The sequence below is a fragment of the Pteropus vampyrus genome, unplaced genomic scaffold (genome assembly GCF_000151845.1).
Source record: "Pteropus vampyrus isolate Shadow unplaced genomic scaffold, Pvam_2.0 Scaffold165, whole genome shotgun sequence".
Taxonomy (NCBI): Eukaryota; Metazoa; Chordata; class Mammalia; order Chiroptera; family Pteropodidae; genus Pteropus; species Pteropus vampyrus.
In genome coordinates this window covers 643,623-663,163 of record NW_011888946.1, presented here as the reverse complement: position 1 = coordinate 663,163, position 19,541 = coordinate 643,623, and the positions used below count along the sequence as shown (strand labels likewise).

Below are 19,541 nucleotides of genomic sequence, written 5' to 3'. Positions count from 1 at the left end.
AGATAGAGTGTCCTGGTTTTGACTGGCACAGGCCTCAGGCTTTCCTGGAAAGCCATAGGTATTTAGTACAGTAAAACCAAACACACTTTAAGTAAAGTTTAGTCATCACACAAAGAGGAGGAAGTGGAAAAATGTCACTGGGAATGTGGAGATAGGCCTAGTTTCCAGCCTGCTAGTGATTAGTAGGTTGAATAATCTTGGCGAAGTCACTTAGTTCTTTGGGCCTCTGCTTCTTCATTATTGAAATAATCTTTACATTCTCTACTAGTTCTATACTTGGAGTATCTAAGCAAGTTTAAAAAAAGGATAAACCATATTCCTTTGTTTTGGATGTGTTTGTGGTTCCTATTAAAAACAATGTTTAGTTATATTCCGTAATGATCTAAGTTTCCAGATTACCAAAAACTTTTAATAAACACAATTCTAATTTTTTTTTTAATCTAATTATCTTCTCACTATGGTGTGTCAACTAAATTTCTGAACAAAATATATTTGGTTACTTTTCATTTATCTTAGATGCACAACAGCTATTTATACTTGAGATGTTTTACTAGGAATATAGTTAAAATTAAGTGCTTAAGTGAGTGTCATATATTTCCTTAAGATACTTGAAATTACAAGAGTTAAAATCAGAATAGCTGTCCTCATTGTGGACATCCCTGGCCTCTTTCCATTTTGACTTCTGCAGTAATCCTAAGGCTTTTACTTGTTTTGCAATGTCAGATGAGAGAAAGGCACTCTGAATTTGTGTATTTTATTTTTATTTAAAATAGAAGTAATCTGATAATTCCGTTATTTTGGCTTAAATAGGCTTTTTGTGTGCTAGTTTAGGTATAAGCTATAATAATTTTTTTTTTAATGACAATTTTTGAATCCTGAATAACAAACTTCTGCTTGAGTTTTAGGCAAATACCTCTTCATAATTCAGAGACTTACTTGTATAGGGAGCACATCTGAAATGTTCTACAAATGACTTAGAGCTGCTAGTATAAAATCAGTTAAAAACTGATATGGTGTTCAGTAACTATTGATGAGATTAGATCTACCAGTCCTTGAAAGATGTGACCCTAGATCATTATACTTGTACTGATTCTAATTTTATAGATTTATTCAATTAGATATAGATTTAGTCAATTTTTAGTCAATTTTTATTGACAGCTTCTAATATGATTTGTGCTAAGACTCCAGTTACTGCAGAGTATTCAAATTACAGGAAAATTAGAAGATACAGAATCTGAGGACGTCTCAGAAAGATCTCCCTCTATGATAGGTGAACAGAATTCAGTGTAACCACTGTTTTGAATGATGAGAGGTCTTTTCACAAAGACTGTATCTGTAGGTGTGGAGTAGAGTGGAGAGTTGGAGAAACTGAAATATGCCTGAAGTGTGACCCCTGGGTTATTAAGGTTTTAGAAATGCCTGAGCTCTTGAAATTATAGTAAAACTTTGTTTAATATTCAAATAATCAGATTTCTTATTAGTTGATTTTTCCACTCAGGATGTAAATCATAAATTAAAATTTGGGGCAGGAGGGAAGAATTTTGAAATGCTTCACCATCTTGTGCTATTTCCTTCTTCTTGTTGAATTATCATGTGCCTTTAGAAATTTCAACTCAATAAAAGAAATCCCAAACAGAAATGATAGGCAAAAACAAACAAACAAACAAAACAAAAAACTTCTAAAGGAATTCCAAATAAAGCTTATTTTACTTCGTTGTATAGGATAAGTGAATAAACTTCAGTTAACCACTCCCTATTCAAATAGTTATAATGGAACTTGATTGAGACAGACTATAATTCAGATATATATCTTATTTAGATCGAAGCACTAGAGTTTATTCAAATTCCATGGGATTCATGTTTATTTCTTTGCTCATTTTATTTTAAATTATAGTTTCCTTTTATTTGACCCCAAGGCAGGAAGCATTGGCAACATCTGTTAGGCAAAAACAACAGCCAACATTCAATGGAAAGCATGGTCATTTCAACTCAAGAGAAAATGAACACCTGAATGTTGGGAAAAGGTAGAGAGAATCAGATCTGGACTCTTCACGTGGTGTGGACTCAGGATATTTGTCTGCCAGTGGTGTTTTTATACCATGTTATATGTTTATAAATATTACCTACTGTTACCCAGAAAAATTAAAGAACTATAACATCATTGCCCATCCCCACCCCAGCTCAATTCCTTTTTCCTCATTCTGTTTCATTGGATTGACTAGCTAAAATGTAAAGCAACAGGTCATGACCGTGTTTTGGATTGTATCTAAATCTGAACATTTGTTTAGATTTGCTTAAATGTTTACACCCATTGAATAAGTTTACAAGCTTTAAAATTCTCTATTTGCTAGTGTTTCTTTTGCATTAGTAAGTGTTTTATTTTTTAATTTTTAAACTTATTAGATAATGATTTATTGTGTTTGCTTTAAAAACCCCACAAAATTCTAGCAATCTAGCACTGGAAAATAAATTATTCCTAGCCATAGCATAGAACTTAAAGATAACTTAAAGACATCTTTGTGACTTACATTTTTTTCAGTTTGGGAGAATTTATATATTTTTTTCAGCATTTGTTTAGTATGTAGTTATTGCATGAAATAAAATAGCTTAAGCTTTGCTGTATTTTGTTCTTTCATCATGCTAATGACTACTTTGAAATGATATTATGATGACTGTGTTTTTTTTGCATACCTGCTAAAACTGGATTTATTCTTCGTAGAAGTCTCATTTGATTTTTTTGTTGTTTTGTCCAATTCGAATAATATTAAATTTTAGATATAATTTTTATTTGAATTTATTAAGTTTGGGTTTAGTGTAGAATCTACACTGTTTTGTCTTTTCTAAGCCTTTTATTATCTTCTTTTTTTAACAGTCAAGAGTTTTAAAAGGCAAATGTTTTGAACTCTATTGAATTGTTATATAGAATGTTAAATACTATATGTAAATGTTGTCTTAAAAATAAATTAGAAGAGATTGAAAACAATCGAAGGGTCAGTGTCTTGCTAGTTGTAGGAACAATTTGGCTTTCATTTAAGTGACTGTATAGCGTATGACTTATAAATAAAGGTAACACTAAGTTTAAATGGTGTTTTAAAAATAAAAGCTCACCTTATTTGAGCTGGACATCTAATTTGGTAGATTCAGTGATTGAAGATGGCAGTTGTTTGTGGGTAACTGGTTATGGGGGAGATTGACATCACAAAAGTTTGTCCAACTCTCCCCAAGGGTTTATTCCATGTTTATGTCTGGAATTAGATTCATGACCAAAACTAGATTCTGAAGCACTTGATAATACCTACGCATGAAGGTGTGTTCCCTTGCAGTTTAAATAATTTTGAAATGTAAACTTTAATTTCAGTAGCTTTAACAAAACTAAACACACAAATGTAAAAAATTAGACTTAAAATCACCAAAATATTAACAGGATTTATCTCTGGATGATAAGATTAAAGATAGTTATTTTTTCTAAATGGTTTTGTATTTTCCAGAATTTCTGCAATGAATTTATGTTAATTTTTATCATTGAAAAGATTTACTTCAAAATATATTTTAGATATGTGTTCCTTTATATGTTCTCATTATTACACAGATGCTCCTACCCTAAATCTACTTTTACAATTTTGATGTAGATATATGATGATTTTACAATTTTTATGTATAATTTTGATGCATGTTTTGAAAGAGAGCCTATGTTTAGATTTTTATAAGTTTTATATTAATGGATACCAATTAATGAAATAGTCAAGTATTTATAGGGAAATTTATGACTGTGGACTGGGAAAATGTTCAGTAGGCGAATCAGTACAAAATAGAGCCCTGATTCCTCTCTACCCCTCCTGCCTCCCCAAACCTGTTTACCTTCTCATATTTGCCATAGTAGATGATGGTATCATCAGCCACCCAGGTGTTTGTGTCTGAAATTTGGGAGTCATGATTGATTTTCTCACATCCTCATCTGCTGTACCTAAGTCCATCAGCAAATTCTGTGTTCTCAGTCTCCAAAATCTCTCTCAAATATATCCATTTCTTGTTGTCACCATTGCCATTGCCCTAATACAAGTCATACCAACATCTCTCACCTGGACAGCGTTGGCAGCCTCCTCTCTGGTCTCCTTGTCCAGTCCATTCTCTACACACTCATAAAAACATGTCCCTCCATTAGTAAAACACATTGTACTAGTGACAACATTTACATGCTTACCAGGGCCTCACTTTGGTCCTGCTTCCCTTTTGGTTTTCATATTAGTTCTTCTCTACTCTTCGGCCCCACTGACCTCTGTGCTGTTTTGTCAATACGTTAACCACTTTCCTACTTTGAGATCTTCTGATGTCTGTTCCCTCTACTTGACTGTCCCTCTTTTCCTGTGGCTGGCTCTTTCTCATCTTGGAAGACTCGCTTCATAGTCCTTCTTTCCACTGGAAGGGTAGCCTACAACTTGACCTAAACTAGTATATCTCACAAATCCTTTCTAATCACTTCGCTCTGATTTCTCCTCTGTAGAATTTTCACAATCCTTAGTCATCTCTCTTTATTTATTTATTTGTTTGTTTCTTTCTTTATTTTGCTAGAATATAAGCTTTGTGAATGCAGGGACCTACTTCTCTGGCTAGTTTTTTGCTTTAACACTATAAGTGGCAGCATAGTAGGTGCTCATTAATAATTGTACATCAAAATAGTTTGTAATATGTATGAATTTTTATATGGATCTTTATAATTAACTCCCGTGTTTTTAAATAAAAGTACAAAGAGGAATATTTTAGTTTTTTTGGAGGGGGCTAAGACAGTAAGTTTAATTTTTTCCCCCAGTGTGCTCATCTATATCTAGCACATTTTGTAGCAAATTAGTAATGGGGACGAGGCAGGTCTTATTCCCTTTGACAGATAAAAAACTGACATTTTAAAATTTGACACTCAGATTAACTGATTTGTGCAGATTTGTATGCTGCTAACTGGTAGAATAGGAATCATTGAGGCTTTAGTGTCCTTTAAATATAACATTCTTTTGCGAGGGAGAACCTGAGGCTTTTAGAGGTTAAATGATCAAGCTTACATAGCTGGATCTCTTGAAAAGAAAAGGAACTAGGAAAAAAATGAAATCTAAACAAAGTACTCCTGACTTTGCATTTTAGCATTAAGTCTTCTTCATCAGAGAAATATGTCAATTTTTATATGATCTGTATTTAAAAATATGAATTACATATTTTCATATTTAATAGTACATTAATGTGAATTCTTTAAGTACCATGGGCATTAGTTTTTTTCCACAAAATATTTAAAATATGCCTTTAAATTTTTTAGCTAATATGTCTTTGAACACTGATATTGTCTGTGAAATATACAGAGGCATCCATAGCATTTATAATAAATGTAATACGAGCTTTTTGGTTTCCACACATCACCTCTTTAACTCTCTGTTGCTATGGATTTTCATTAGTATTCCATGGGGCCTGGGTTGCCATAGAAAATGTGTAGTTGTAGAGGAGTTACCATGGCAACAGCCTGCTATTATGTATTTTTCAGTATCAGCTAGCTGGAGATGATAGTAAATCTGAATGATATTTGTTTAGGAGTCCAATAATAACAAAACAAACAATATTTTAATATTCTAGTTATCGCCAACAGATATGTTAAATATGATGACTGTTACCCTTTATCCACATAAATTTGAATCAGAGCTGCTTTAAAAGCTTGGTTTTAGGAGCCTTTTAATTTGATCTCTGGAGATAATAAAAATTTAAATTGCCTTAAATATTTGACATGCATATAAACTCCCATATAATAAAGCTTCTTGTCAGATAAGCATAAGTTTTTGTTTTAACTGTTTGTTCCTTCACGACGTTGAACAATAGCAGTTCAGGTACATGTGAGAAGGCAAAGGGGAGGAAGAATCTTTTTTTCTGTCTTTGAAATGGAACTCAGAAATCAAGAAAGGAAATAATCTGGTGACTCATTGCTCAGTGTGGCTTTTCAAAAGAAAAATAAAAAGAGAAGGTAGTTTCAGTAAAATGATTGAAGAGAGGTTTTAAACATACTATTCAGAAGCATTTTGATATATTCAACCCTTTTGCAATCATTTTGAAATTCCTAACCTATTAGAAATGTTAGGCATATTATGTCAGTTGTCTACAAATAACCTTTATTTTTACCGTGATTGAGCGACACACCATTATTTTGTCACAGGGACAAGTAGAAAAAGTGTTATGATAATAATTCAGCAAATTGGATCTACATATGTATATTTATTTGAAAATAAAAATGAATGAACTTCCAGTTTTACATTTTAGTTTTGTAATCTGGCTTTTTTTTTTTTTTTTTTTGCTACTGTGGTCTATATGTTGTTTCCCCTCCAAATTCATACATTGAAACCTAATGTCCAATGTGATGGTATTAGGAGGTGGGACTTTTAGGTGATTAGGTCCCTTGTGAAAGAATAGGATGAGAACTCCCTTTGTTCTTCCACTATGTGAGAATACAGTGAAAAGATAGCCATCTATGAACCAGGAAGCACATTGTTACCAGACACCGAACTGGTTAGCAGTATGACCTTGACTTCTTAGCTTCTAGAACTGTGAGAGATAAATGTTTGTGGTATATAAGACAGTCTGTGGTATTGTTATAGCAGCCTTTATGGACTGAGACAATTGCCAAGCCTTTCTCTGAAGTTGTGGGAAGGCATGATATTGGGACTCCTTGTTTTTGTTTTCTTGGAGCTGTGTAATATGGGAGTTCTCCAACAATTTTCCCCTGAAGCATTTTCTTGTGGGACATGTGAAGCTAGCTTCTCCTATAGGAGAATAGAAGCTCAGTACAAAATTATAGGGTCATACTTCAGCACTTCAGAGTATCAGTGATCATGACTTGCTCCTGAATAGCTAAAAAATGTAAAACCAAACAGTGTTTTTTGTTTGTTTGTTTGTTTGTTTTTAGGTGAGGCAACCCTTGATTGACCTCACAGATTGCAAGGACCTTGTCAGCTTACAATCCCTTCTTTTTTTATTTTTTATGCCTACAGCTCCTGGTCTTCCTAGGTGGTCTCCCATCCAAGTACTAACCAGGCCCGACCCTGCTTAGCTTCTGAGATCAGACGGTATCAGGCTTGTTCAGGGTAGTATGGCTGTAGAAAACAGTGTTTTTATCAGGTGCAGCTTGCATAGAGAAGGTGTGCAGATTTTAGCAGAAAACATTTAAAAAGCTGATCTAATCCATGATATTAGTGTAGCGAGTAACCTTCTTGTAAGAAGTAGCTTAGAGTAAAATTGAGAGTAAAATACTCTGAATTTCCAAGCTGTGGAGTTCTCAAACAATGATGTTCATTTATAAGTGACATTTGACACAGAGTTCTTATAGTTTTACAGATGAGGGAATTAATAATTTAATGGATATTATCAATCTAGGAGGGAGTATTGAGTTTAGGAAAAGAATAAAATTAAATACTTGGCATTTAGTGAATTAGGGTTTATCACTGAGAATGCGTTCAGAATATTGCATGCATTATTTTCTCTGTACAGGATATCGCAGAGCAGTGGGTAACAGAATGCTATGATGAAAAGCATGGACTTTGGAGTTAGACTGCCTGAATATGATCCTTGGCTACTAGCTTTGTGATATTGGACAAGTTAATTAACTTCTCTAGGCCTGAGTTTCCTCATTCATATAATGGGAATAGTAGTAATTATGTTATAGGTTGTTATGATGATTAAATGGACTTATATTTGTGAAGTGCTTGAAACATGACCTAGTACATAGAAAGTGCTATTTAGGTATATATTAATTAAAGTAGAAAAAAGTAGGAAGATTGGAGTTCAGAGTCACCCAGCTGATAACAGCTGATCAGAGGGCAAACTCCAGACCAAATAAAAAATTAATTCATGTCAAAGAAGTCAGATAAATAATACCATAAACAATGAGCTTGTTTCCCTTTTCTCAGGTTTAAAATTACATGCAAGACGTTGGCATGACATTAGTAGCCTTTACATCATATACCAAGGTTTCATTTGTTAGCAAGCCCACTCATACCCAACAAGGACTTATTAACCTTCATCTTACGTTCTTCAGTCCCTGGATAGAGGTTTTTGGCAGCACAGTACAGGTACCTTTTCTTATTCTTTAATGGCAGAAGATAATGAGGTCAAATAGAGTTTGTTATGATATATTACCTTCCCTTATCTGCCCATTTTCCCCCCTTGATAGATTTTGAATTAATACTTAACAGAAAATTTAAACAAAAGATAAATACAGTTCTTTCTAGAGGTTGCAGTTTGATTTGATAAATAATTCCTTGCTATAGTTAAATTCCCTTTATGGTAATGTCTATTTAAATTGGGTATTGGCTAATCCACAGCCCTAATTCAGACTCTTGTTTCTTGTCTGCTGTGGCCCTAGGCTGCATGAATGAACCATTTACTACTTCTCATTGACTACTTTCAAAATTGTCTTCAGTCCTTCGCCTTCCCCTCTAAATTCTGTAAATCTTAAGGCTCTGATCTTCTCTGCCATCATCCTGGTCTCTTTCTAGCTGGTTCTCAGTCTGAGTATATGCTAGTGTTTACACTTGAGTTTCCTGCCATAACCTCAAATGGTTATGATACCCCAAGCCCTTTGTACTTTTTAACCCTCCCCAACTCTACCTCTTAACCCTGTACCCACTGTTTTTTAAAACCAGTGGCTCTAATTACCTTTGAAATTCTGTCAGAGTACTACCATCTCCCAGGCACCAAGGCTCAGTGTTTTGGAAGAACTGTGAATTCAGTGTAATTAACAGTGACCATTCCTAATGCTTTACAGCAGTAGATTTCAACCAACTGGCTGTGCGTAGAGCTTACAAGGCCCCTAAATTTGGATGGGAAAAAAAACTACTTCATTTCCATAATGTCTAAATCAAAATTTACCTTTCCTTTTAATTATGAATATAGATAAGAAACCACAGTAGTATTAATAGTACCTGTGACTTTGTCACCAATAGTACTTATGAATATTTTCATATTATAGTATTATTTCAAGATATAATACTATATTTATACTCATAACTAGTTCAAAATTACAGTTATTATTAGATCTGCCACTAGAATGAACAATTTAATACATTAATAAAGAAGCACTTATTTTTTCATAAATTTGTTTTTAAAAACATTTTGATAACTGTATTTCACTGTATTTGGTTTCCTTTGCAATCCTATTTTATTTTATGCCTTTAAAAGCTTTACTTAGAGAAGGGCTCCAGAGGCTTTATCTGTCTACCAAAGGGGTCCTTGGTCCAATAAGAACCACTGTTTTTCTATAACATATGCTTATAGAAAATCTGACAATCATTAAACACTTTGAATGGTACTGCTTGTTTGTTTATACATTCATTCAGCATTTAAAAAAATACCTATTTTAGGCATTATTTTAATCAATACTTTATCTTGTGTTTTAGAATCAAAATGTCATAATTTTATAAGAATCATGAATTCTTTTGAAATATTTTTAGCATAGCAAAATAAAAATTAAGAAAGGATTAATCTGCATGCTCGTGTGTGTGTTACCTTCTAGTGTGATTGCAAATACCACAGAACTAAGCAAGCTTAGCAGCAATTTATCAACTAGGATTAGAGTGAAGATATTAATAAACTGGAAAAGGGGAGATAGGAAGTGAGGGGGGAGGATGGGCCAGGTATCATCAGAGATCTGACTGAACACATTATCCTTAGTGGCTCCTTACATATAAATGAGGTACTTTGGAAAATAAACTGATTTTGATCATCTGTAGCCAAATAGCAAAATGTTCTCAAGCCCTTTGTGTCATCTGGGGATTTTAATTAGTTATGCTTCTTACTCCTGACCTCCATTATCTTGGAGGATCATATACTGTCTAAATAAAGAAATTAGCTAGGGAAAATAATTCAGTTGAATTATATATACTGCCTTGCAAGTTAATTATCTAATACTTCATAAGAAACCACCCTACATACCATGGCTTAAACAACACTGTCTGTTATCTCTTCTGACTTCAAGGGGTTCTCGCTGGAGTCTGTCGTGGAGTTGCAGTTATTTAAAGGCTCCACGGCTTTTCATGCTCCTGGTGACTTCTCCATTCACCTGTCTTGACACCTCAGTGCTCTATCTTGAGATCTGTCTCTCAGCAATGGCCCGAATTGTTTTATATGGTGGCTCAGGTACCAAGAGGCAGGAAGCAGGGCCTGTGTGTCCTTTTAAAGGCCAGGACCACAGTGGTCACAACATCAGTTACACCATGTTCTATTGGCCAGACAGGATCTGAAGTGTGAAGGGACAGAGTCCATCTTTCAGTGGAGGCATTGGCATGTGTGCACAGGGCAGGAAGGGATTCAAAGCACCTAAACTTCTCATTTCCTCAGCTTCACCTTGCTTTCCTTCTCAAACTAGTTCCTCCTGATTTCTCAATTTTCATTTATTAATAATTACTTGATTACTTTCTCTGAGGCTCTTTTTAGTTTCATATATCTCATCAGGTCTCCAGCCATTTTTGTTTTTCTCTCTGTAGAGCTCTAGCATCCATGGCTCTTCAATTCTACCACTGGGTAGAATTTTTTGAGCTTCCAGACTCTTCCCTACATTGTTATGGAGGGCTTTCTTATTGGTTGTTTTAAAGTTTGGAAGTCCCCAAGACCACCCTCACTTCTGAAACCAACTGCAAGTTTGGGTTGCCAGATTAATCCTCAGATTTGATAATCCACCAAAGACTCCCAGAACTCTGAAAGCTGTTTTACACACAGTTACCATTTACAGATTCAAATCACTCAAGAGAAAAGGCACGTAGATTGAAATCCAGAAGAGTTCCACATGCTGTGCTTCCATCGTTCTCTCCCAGTGGAGTTGTGCAGACAGCACTTACTTCTCCCAGTAACAATGTATGATGACACACATGGAGTATTGCCAACCAGAGAACTCACTCAAGACTTGGTGTCCAGACTTTTCACTGAGGCTCGGTCACATTGACTTGGTTAGTCACAAAGATATTGTCGACTGCTCACATGGTTAACCTTAGTCTCCAGTCCCTCCTGAGATTGAGATGAGACCACAGGCCACAAGAACCCACTATACATCACACTGTCAGTATAGCCTCTGTGATGTGGCCTAAAGCCCCAATGTAAACAAAGCCACTCTTATCAGGCAGATAGTCCAAGGGCTTAGAGGTCACTTTCCAAAAGTGAGGGCCAAGGCTAGACCTCTCTTCAGGCAATGTTAATCTTTTACCGTGGAGTTACTTTATGTCTTTCCCTCACCATTCGACATACTCTTGCCAGATAAGTCTTTGTAATGAATAGCCTCTGTCATGTCACTTTCCTGCTCAACAACCTTGATGATGTCTTCTTATTACACTTTTGTCTCTATGTTTCAGATTTTTCAGGTGGTTTTGATTATAAATATTCCATCTTGGCCTTATAGACCAGTAAAATATCAAGGTGGTCCCAAATTACTTAATCACTCTGTTTTCCTAACTGTTCTTCCCTCGCTGTCTTCTCAATCTCCAATGCCTTTGTCCATTCAAAATCCTTATGGTTTCGTTCATGTTCCCCACTATTATAAAGCCTTAATTGCTTAAAATAGGTTTATTTCACTCCTCTTTGAATCCCTTTACTTAGGCATCTCTGTGACTCTTGCTTTGATCTCCCATTCATTGAAGTTACTTTCGTTCATGTCTTATTCTCTTTATTAGACAGCAACCTCCTAAAAAGTAGGGTGGTGCCTTATTCCTCATCATATTCCTTGTAGAAGTCAAGATAATGCCTGTAAACTGGTAGGGACAGAATATGTGCAGAATTTAATTCCCGTCTTTTGGGGGAAGAGCCAACAAACGTTTAATGTCACAGGAACAAACATCTTAAAATGGTGGCTTTTCTACTGTACTTAAGTGCCAAATGAACGTTATGGATAATAGATGCTCTTATGATCCATAGCGGGCTGGGGTGGTTAGGGAACTTCTTTTTAGGATTTAGCTGTGTTTTGAAGAACTGAATTCACATAAGCAGGTAAATACTAGCATTGTGTTTCTGGGTCACTCAGCAACACTTAGCACTGTACATAGATGAGTGATCTGGGGGAATCTCACCTAAAGGATCTGATTGGATCCTATGATTCCTATGTGAGAAATAATCTTATAGAATTCATGTAACTTCAGTTCTAGGCCCCCTTTTCTCTCTCATCTTAAACTTACTTTCTCCCCCCGCCAAGATTCCATTATGCCTGACACTGAGAGAGACAACTCTTTTAATGCATTCATTTTCATAATCATTCAATCTGTATTTAACGAGCATGTATTTATCAGACACTGTATAAGATGTTGGATATACAATGATGAGCAAGACAGAAATAGCCTTTGCCCTAATTTTCTCCTTTAGAAAAGATTTTAAAAGTTTAAGGTACATTTTTTGTTAGTTAACCTCCAAATTATTAATTTTCCTAACATGTCTGTGAAAAAGGAGAGCTTAAGTGGAAAACATTTTCAGCATCCAGTATTTATCAAACACTTACTGTGTGCTAAGCACTGTACATTCCTTACCTCATTTAATCCTAACAATCCTTTGAGTAGCAACATAATTATCAGTCTGTTATAGATGAGCAAACTGATGCAATGTGTCAGGTTTGTCTATTCTAAAACGTACACTTTTTGCCTCTGTGTAATAGATTACTGCTAAATTGAGTAAGCCTTGCCACCTTTTGCTGCAATTGACTTTGATCTTGCATTTTATTCTAGCCTACTGGTCAAACATAGCTCCTGCCTAATTGTGGTAGAATTTACACTTTGATTTGCCACTAGATTATCAGCTAAATGAATAGATCAAATCTTTTACCTGTCTATACTACTAGTACTTATGTTTGTTCTTCGCTGAGCTTTACTATATTGCTTGATTATCATCTTGGGGAATAAAAGAATAGATGATGTTACAAATATATTTTTTTAACTAGCTGCAAGTTGCTAACAACAATTGGGCCACTTGGAATTTTCTCATAGTTTATTCTAAGTACATTAGTTGGTCCGAGTTAAAAAATAATTCAAAAAGTGAATTATGACTCTTTAACAAGTTTAATGACATGCTTCTCAAATCTGCAGTGAATCACATGGCTCTAAGAAGGCCTGAAATGGTGGTTTGTCAGTGATAAATTATTTCACTGCTCTAATGCAAGAATATTACGAATGTCGAATGTCTTAGTTTATTTTTTCAAGTATATTTCAATGGATGTATTTGGATATCTGTACTTTATGACACTTATAACAGGCTTATTTCCTGAAGGAAATACAAATAAAATGTCAAATTCAAAGCAATCTAAAATCTTAATTATCTAAATGAGTAAGGGAGGTAGTATTGCTTTTAAAAAATTTCTTACTGTTCCAGCACTTCTCTCCACTAAAAGTCTTTGGATTGCTTTATTCCATTAAGCACTTCTGTTGAACATATTGATGTGTGCATTTTTGGGTGTAAGTGACCACATTACATTGTGTTGTCTTCCATGGTTGTAGTGGAGAAATATTTTTTAAAATTGCTTTTTTCTAATTTAAACCAGTATTATTTCAATAGAATAGATGGAGGTCAAGGTAATAGAATGGCAAAGAGTAGGGGTCTGAAGGCAAAATTGTATTTCAATGTTACTTTTGCTATGGTAGCCATGTAACTTTGGGCAATTTAATCTCTCCAAGTGTCAGATTTTTCTTCTGTAAAGTGGGAACAATAATAATTCCTACCTCATATTGTTTAAAGGATTAAAATCTGTTTTGAGTTGAGCATATATATTAAATGCCCAGTACTACCAAAACGCTAGCTGTTTTATATATTATTATTGGGGAAACTATCAGTTTCCTTTTTTTTTATTTATGAAAACATATCACCATTTTACAACAATAAGTGCTCTCAGTGATTAGCATTATCACTACGTACAAAACAGCTATTGCAAGGAAGAACAAAAAAGCAGCAACACAATGTTCTCTTATCAGAGTTGCTTTTAAGATATCATACTTGAGTCTAGTGGTCAACATTTAGGAGTTTTGAATTCCTAACAAATTCTTGATATCAAATATAAATCTTTTGGAAACTACAAGTTATTGAAATTCTGTGGACCATGGGGCCAATTAATCTGGGTTCAAATCTAAGTTATGTTACTTATTTACTATGTAACTTTGGACAAGTTACTTACTTGCTGTGCCTCAGTTTATTTGTAAGCATGATGGAGATAATAAAAGTTCTACCCCATAGGGTTGTTAGGTGAGGATCAAATGAGATGATACTTATAAAGGCTTCAGAAGAGTACCCAGCACATAGTAAGCACTATACAATGATTAACTTTTATAATTTCCTATTGATGGTTCTAACACAACTAAACTTGATTTTCACACAACTGTGATAGATATGTGTTTTGAATCATAGATAGAATAATTCTTTATTATCATAGATATTGGCTAGCTGGATATATACATAAGAAATATATCAGATATGGAAAAGTCACTAATTCAAGATCACCTTGGAAACAGAGCCATTATTTAAAAGAAACTATTCATAAGATTGTATACAGTTATTGTAAATGATGTCCAATCTATTTAAATTTGTAGCAATATAATAACTTCCAATTCTACCTCTATAAGCTCAAATATGATGTGTCCTACACTTTCCTGCTTGTTACCTTAAGAGATTGTTCAGTCAAGGAAGAAACAAGAATTGTGTAGGACAGTCTTGAAGTAATTACCATGGATTTTAGAACAGCCTTGTTGGAGAATAATTGCCGAGAAATGAACTATGATTGCCTCTGTGTCTCTAATAGAATGATAAAAGTTTAGTAACCAGTGGTTCTAGGGACTGTGGGAGTCAGTATTAGGGGACAGGAAAAAAATCTGGGTTTGACAACAAAAGTCCTGGGTTCAAGTCCCATTGCTACCACTTTTTGAGCATTTAAGTCCATGTAATTTGCTTGTTTCTTTGCTTGTCAGTTTCTTATTTTATAAAATAAAAGCCCTGCTGTTCTCACAGGATTGTTTCGTAGGCCTAATAGTATGTGAAACTCCTGTTCAGGTGATTGTGTCTTTCATTTTTAGTAATGTCAAGACAAGGGTGAGGAACTTTGCATTTTTGCTTTTCAGTGGAGTCATGGATACATGATTGGGCTATGCAAAGGAAAAAAGCAGAGGGATATTTTCTATTTAAATTCTATTCTACTATAGTTAATTATAATTAATTTAATTCTATTTAGTTTATTCTACTTCCGTGTAAATACTTTTCCTCACAGCATGTGATTTTGACCTATTTGGCATTTTGACCTGTTAGGGAGGAGGAACTCGAATTGGTAGCGGGGTTTGGGGAGAGGAGGGGGCTTGGTGTGAAGCTGGCTACCAGAAAAGGCTATGTGCGGATGAGTTTGGTCAAGCCTTTGTCATCCAAGTGAGGTCTTAGCAATACTCTCAGACCTTTTCTGGGGAGAATCATAGAAAAGATGGTAGGACCAGTATGTTTTATTTTGTGTTTTGGGGTACAGGGAGGTTTGAGAGGGCCATCTGGTTTTCCTGGTTGGTTGAAGGAAGAAAACTGGCTGATAAGGGAGCTCTCCCAGAAGGGGGCAGAACTGACCTAGAGAAAGAACTGGCCTGGAGAATTACCTTCTAGGAAGCACTAGGGTCACCTTTGATTGAGGTTTCTAGAAACTGCAGCTTTCTTCTTCTTACCTGCGGTTTTAATTTCCTGTCAGTTTCTCAACAGTTGCCAAAGTTAAATTATCCTAAAGCAGAACAGTAAGGCATGTATTTTTTTGGGATCAGGCCAATAGAAGGAAAACTTGCCTTTTCAAAATGCAGTGGGTTGGAAGGAAGGGAAAATTTTAGGTCCGAGTCTGGGGGTGGCCATGTAAAGGAAAGCAGATGGGTCAAATCTTATTTCTATTTAGTGTTTGCTATAACAGGCATTCTCAACCCTAATTGACCTCTGAAGAAGGACTTTTTTCTACTGCAGGGTTTTTGCCCTCCGTGGTCCAAAGCTACGGAAGTTCTTTGTTCTCTGCCCAGGGGACGACTAGGGAGGAGTCCCAGCCATGTTTTTGGTATCTCCTATTAAATTCTCTTTCTCAACAAATGTAGTTGAATACTGAAATATTTCTCCTGGTAATAATAGATCTATATTTCTTCAGATCAGCTGAGAAATTAGCCATTCTTTATTATATTACTTTTATAAGAAGATGTTTTATAAGGTATAAATGAATTTATATGGTTAAGTTTGGGACAAAACATTTTGCTGGGCTGGAGACTGACTATATTACAGGGTGGTAGCATGATTGCAATGAAAAAAAAGACATTAAAATGAGACAACTTGGGTTTGCATTCAGGTCTCACTATGTACTGGCTTTATGACTTTGGACAACTTATGTTACCTCTTTAAAATTCATTTCCCTGTAGGATGGAGATAAAAATACTTAATCTCAAAAAAAATTAAGAATATAAGGATGCTTCTTCAGTGTCATAAAGACTACCTGTTTTAAACCCATAGCCAATGTCAAACTCGATGAGACCCTGGTATCTTTAATATTTTAATCAGTAAAAAGACAAGGATATTTGTGTTTGCCATCATGTTTAAACATTGTTTGGAAGTTTAGTTCTATGCAATAAAGCATGCCAGAGAGGGAGGGAGGAAGGGAGGGAGGGGGAGAGAGAGAGAGAGAGAGGGAGGGAGAGAGGGAGAGAGGGAAAGAAGGAAGGAAAGAGGGAGGGAGGAGAGGAGAGGAGAGAAAGAGAGACAGAGAGAGACAGAGACAGAGACAGAGATAGAGACAGAGATAGAGACACAATTGTGAGAAGAGCATCCTGAGAATAACTGAAGTAAAAAGTGAGTTAGACCCATATAAAGAACATGCAGGTAAGAATAGCCAAGAAAATTTTGAGAAAGTGGTTGGAGATATTTCTCCTACCAAATATTATATGTTCTATCAAGTTTAGAATGTGAGCACAAGAATTAACAGATGGATTAGAGGAAGAGAAAGAGAGCCTCTGAATCTTGTATTCAGTGATTGACTTACTGAACACATATGCTGTGCTAGCCACTAAAGTAAGTGCTTTCTATAAATTACCTAGTTTAATCTTTACAACAAAACTGTAAGATAGGTATTGTTTTCTCCATTTTACAAATGAGGAAACTCAGATTTAGAGAAGTTAAAAACTTAGCCAGGTGTCAAAGGTAACATCAAAGCTCAGATTGTACCTCAAAGCAACCACTCTCAAACAGAATCTTATACAAATAAACCATGAAAGAATGAGTGATTTTATCAATTATATTGGAAAAAAGGCTGGGAGGAGGGGTTATCAGAAATCACATTAAGTACTCACCTCACACCATACCTGCAATAAATTCTGCATGGATTGAGAAAAAGGAGCCAAGGGTAAAAGGTGGTGGCAGGGGTTGGAGGGCAAGTAAAATAAAAGTGATATGAAATTGGACTAGGGAAGAGCTTTCTAAGCATGGAATTCATGGAAGAAACCATAAAAGAAATGATTGCTATATTTGATTACATAAAATTTAAACTTCTATGCATTAAAAAACCATTAGAAACCACATTTATTATGCAAATAACAGGCTGGGAAGGCAAATGAAAATATTTATATAATTATGATACACAAATGATAAATATTTTTATTGTATAAGAAGCTCTTACAAATCAATAAGAAACCCACAAATTTCCTAAGTAAAAATGGGGGAAGACAATAAACAGAATTATCATAAATTTTTAAAATTGCTCACAAGTAATAACAAGAAACTAAATTTAAAAGTAGATACTATTTCACTATGAAATAAAAAATATTTTATAAAAATGTTAAAATACATTTGTGAATATTTTGAAAGATAGGGACTGAGCTATATTGCTAACTGTCCTTTCAGTGGGCAGTCTATAGATTTTTGTCCTTTTGATGGGCAAACTGTAGGCAAGTGCATGGGAAAAATGTATGCCTTTTTTCAGAAATTCCATTTGGATGAATTTCACAAAGGAAATTAGCAAATATAACATCAAGATTTTTGTGCAAGGATATTATTGCAATGTTACATGTACTTGACAAAAGGAATAACAAAACAAATAATATCAAGAATTGTTTGAACTAATTTTGCTATGTGAATATGAAGATTGGGATGCAATTATTAAGATTGTTTTCAAAGCTCTTATATGTAAAAAAGATTCAATGTTAAGAGAAAATGGCATGATATAATGGGTATGTGTTATAATCCTAATCTTGTTTAAAATGCCATGTGTGTGACTGTGCATATTGAAAAGGAACAATAGAAGATATTTTGTTCTAAATGGTGTGATCATAACTGGTTTTTATTTTCTGTAATTTGCATATTTACTATAATTAATGCATATACCTTTTTGATTACAAAAAGTTATTAAAATTACTATTTTATAAGTTGTCGTAAAGGTTAAATAAGAAAATAAGTCTGAGTTACCAGAATAAAGTACGGTTTTAGAAATGTTAATTTTCATGTTTCCTTTATTGGAACTTCACGTAGAAACTTCAGATTTCAGGTTTGACTCTTTATGATTTGACAGTGGATTTTTAAAAGCTGACAAGATCAAATAATTTTTGTGATATGAGTTTACATAGCTTTGGTAGAGTTGCATTAACTTATGCAAGCAATTTTAGAACTAGAGGTACAAAGTAGAATTTTCTTTTCTTCACAGTCTACACATTTAAAACTTTAATACCAGTTGGAATAATTTACATCTTGCACATATTACTATATTCTAATAGGAAATGAGCTAAATGCATTTTTCCTGTGGAATAAAATTAACATTTTGTGAAAACAGAAAGTCATCTCTAACCTTCATCTTAGAGTGCCTGTACTCAGAGTGGTCCTTAGTTTTTTATTTCGAGGTTTTAATTAAATTGTAGGCACCATGTCATCTCTTGCATAATCAGGTTTTTGGTTTTTACGTGCGTCGTGATTCTTGATAAATAATATGTAGGGTAATGAAATTTGGGAGAAAAAATGAGTTTCTCATAATAACTTAAGGAGAGTGGTATGAGAAAGTGTTTTACTACGCCAGTATTTTCACACAGAGGAAATTTTTTTTTGCATTCTTTTTATTATAACTTTTACAGTTTTGTGTCACAGGCATATTCATTTCAATGGCATATTCAGGGTCATTTTTATGTATTTGGCACAACTTCATTTTTAAAAATTTTATCCAGATTTATCAATGCCATTGATTTGGTGTGTATACTTCAGAGCTTTTCTTTATTGTGTATTTATCTAAGCATTTCCTGTAGACTTGTTTTACTGTACCCCATCATACGTCCTGTTTTTCTTTGTGTACCATTTTAAGGCACACTTCCTGTTTTTTAAGTCCATCAATAATAAGCATTTGTAAACTGCTGTCATGGTATATATATGAAATTCTTTCATGTTTGCTAAATATTCGTTTCTTTGTTTTTAGGGTGACTACGAATCCTACTATTCACGGAGCACTGGAAAGGTAAAGAAAATTAACACTGAACTCAACAAATATATTATTTTTTGTTTTCCTTCTTTGTTATAATTATAAACATTGACTCAAATGA

The 19,541-nt window shown here is 34.4% G+C and overlaps 1 protein-coding gene and 1 pseudogene across 1 annotated transcript in view; one reads left to right on the top strand and one right to left on the bottom strand.

Moving 5' to 3' along the window:
- The window catches only part of ANK3 (ankyrin 3), a 596,679-nt gene that overhangs the window by 62,634 nt on the left and 514,504 nt on the right, over positions 1-19,541 (top strand). The window contains exon 2 of the mRNA XM_011370216.2: positions 19,418-19,456. Within this exon, the coding sequence (XP_011368518.1) occupies positions 19,418-19,456 (39 nt within the window). The remainder of the gene's footprint in view (positions 1-19,417; positions 19,457-19,541) is intronic.
- On the bottom strand, positions 7,005-7,123 carry LOC111745778 (annotated as a pseudogene).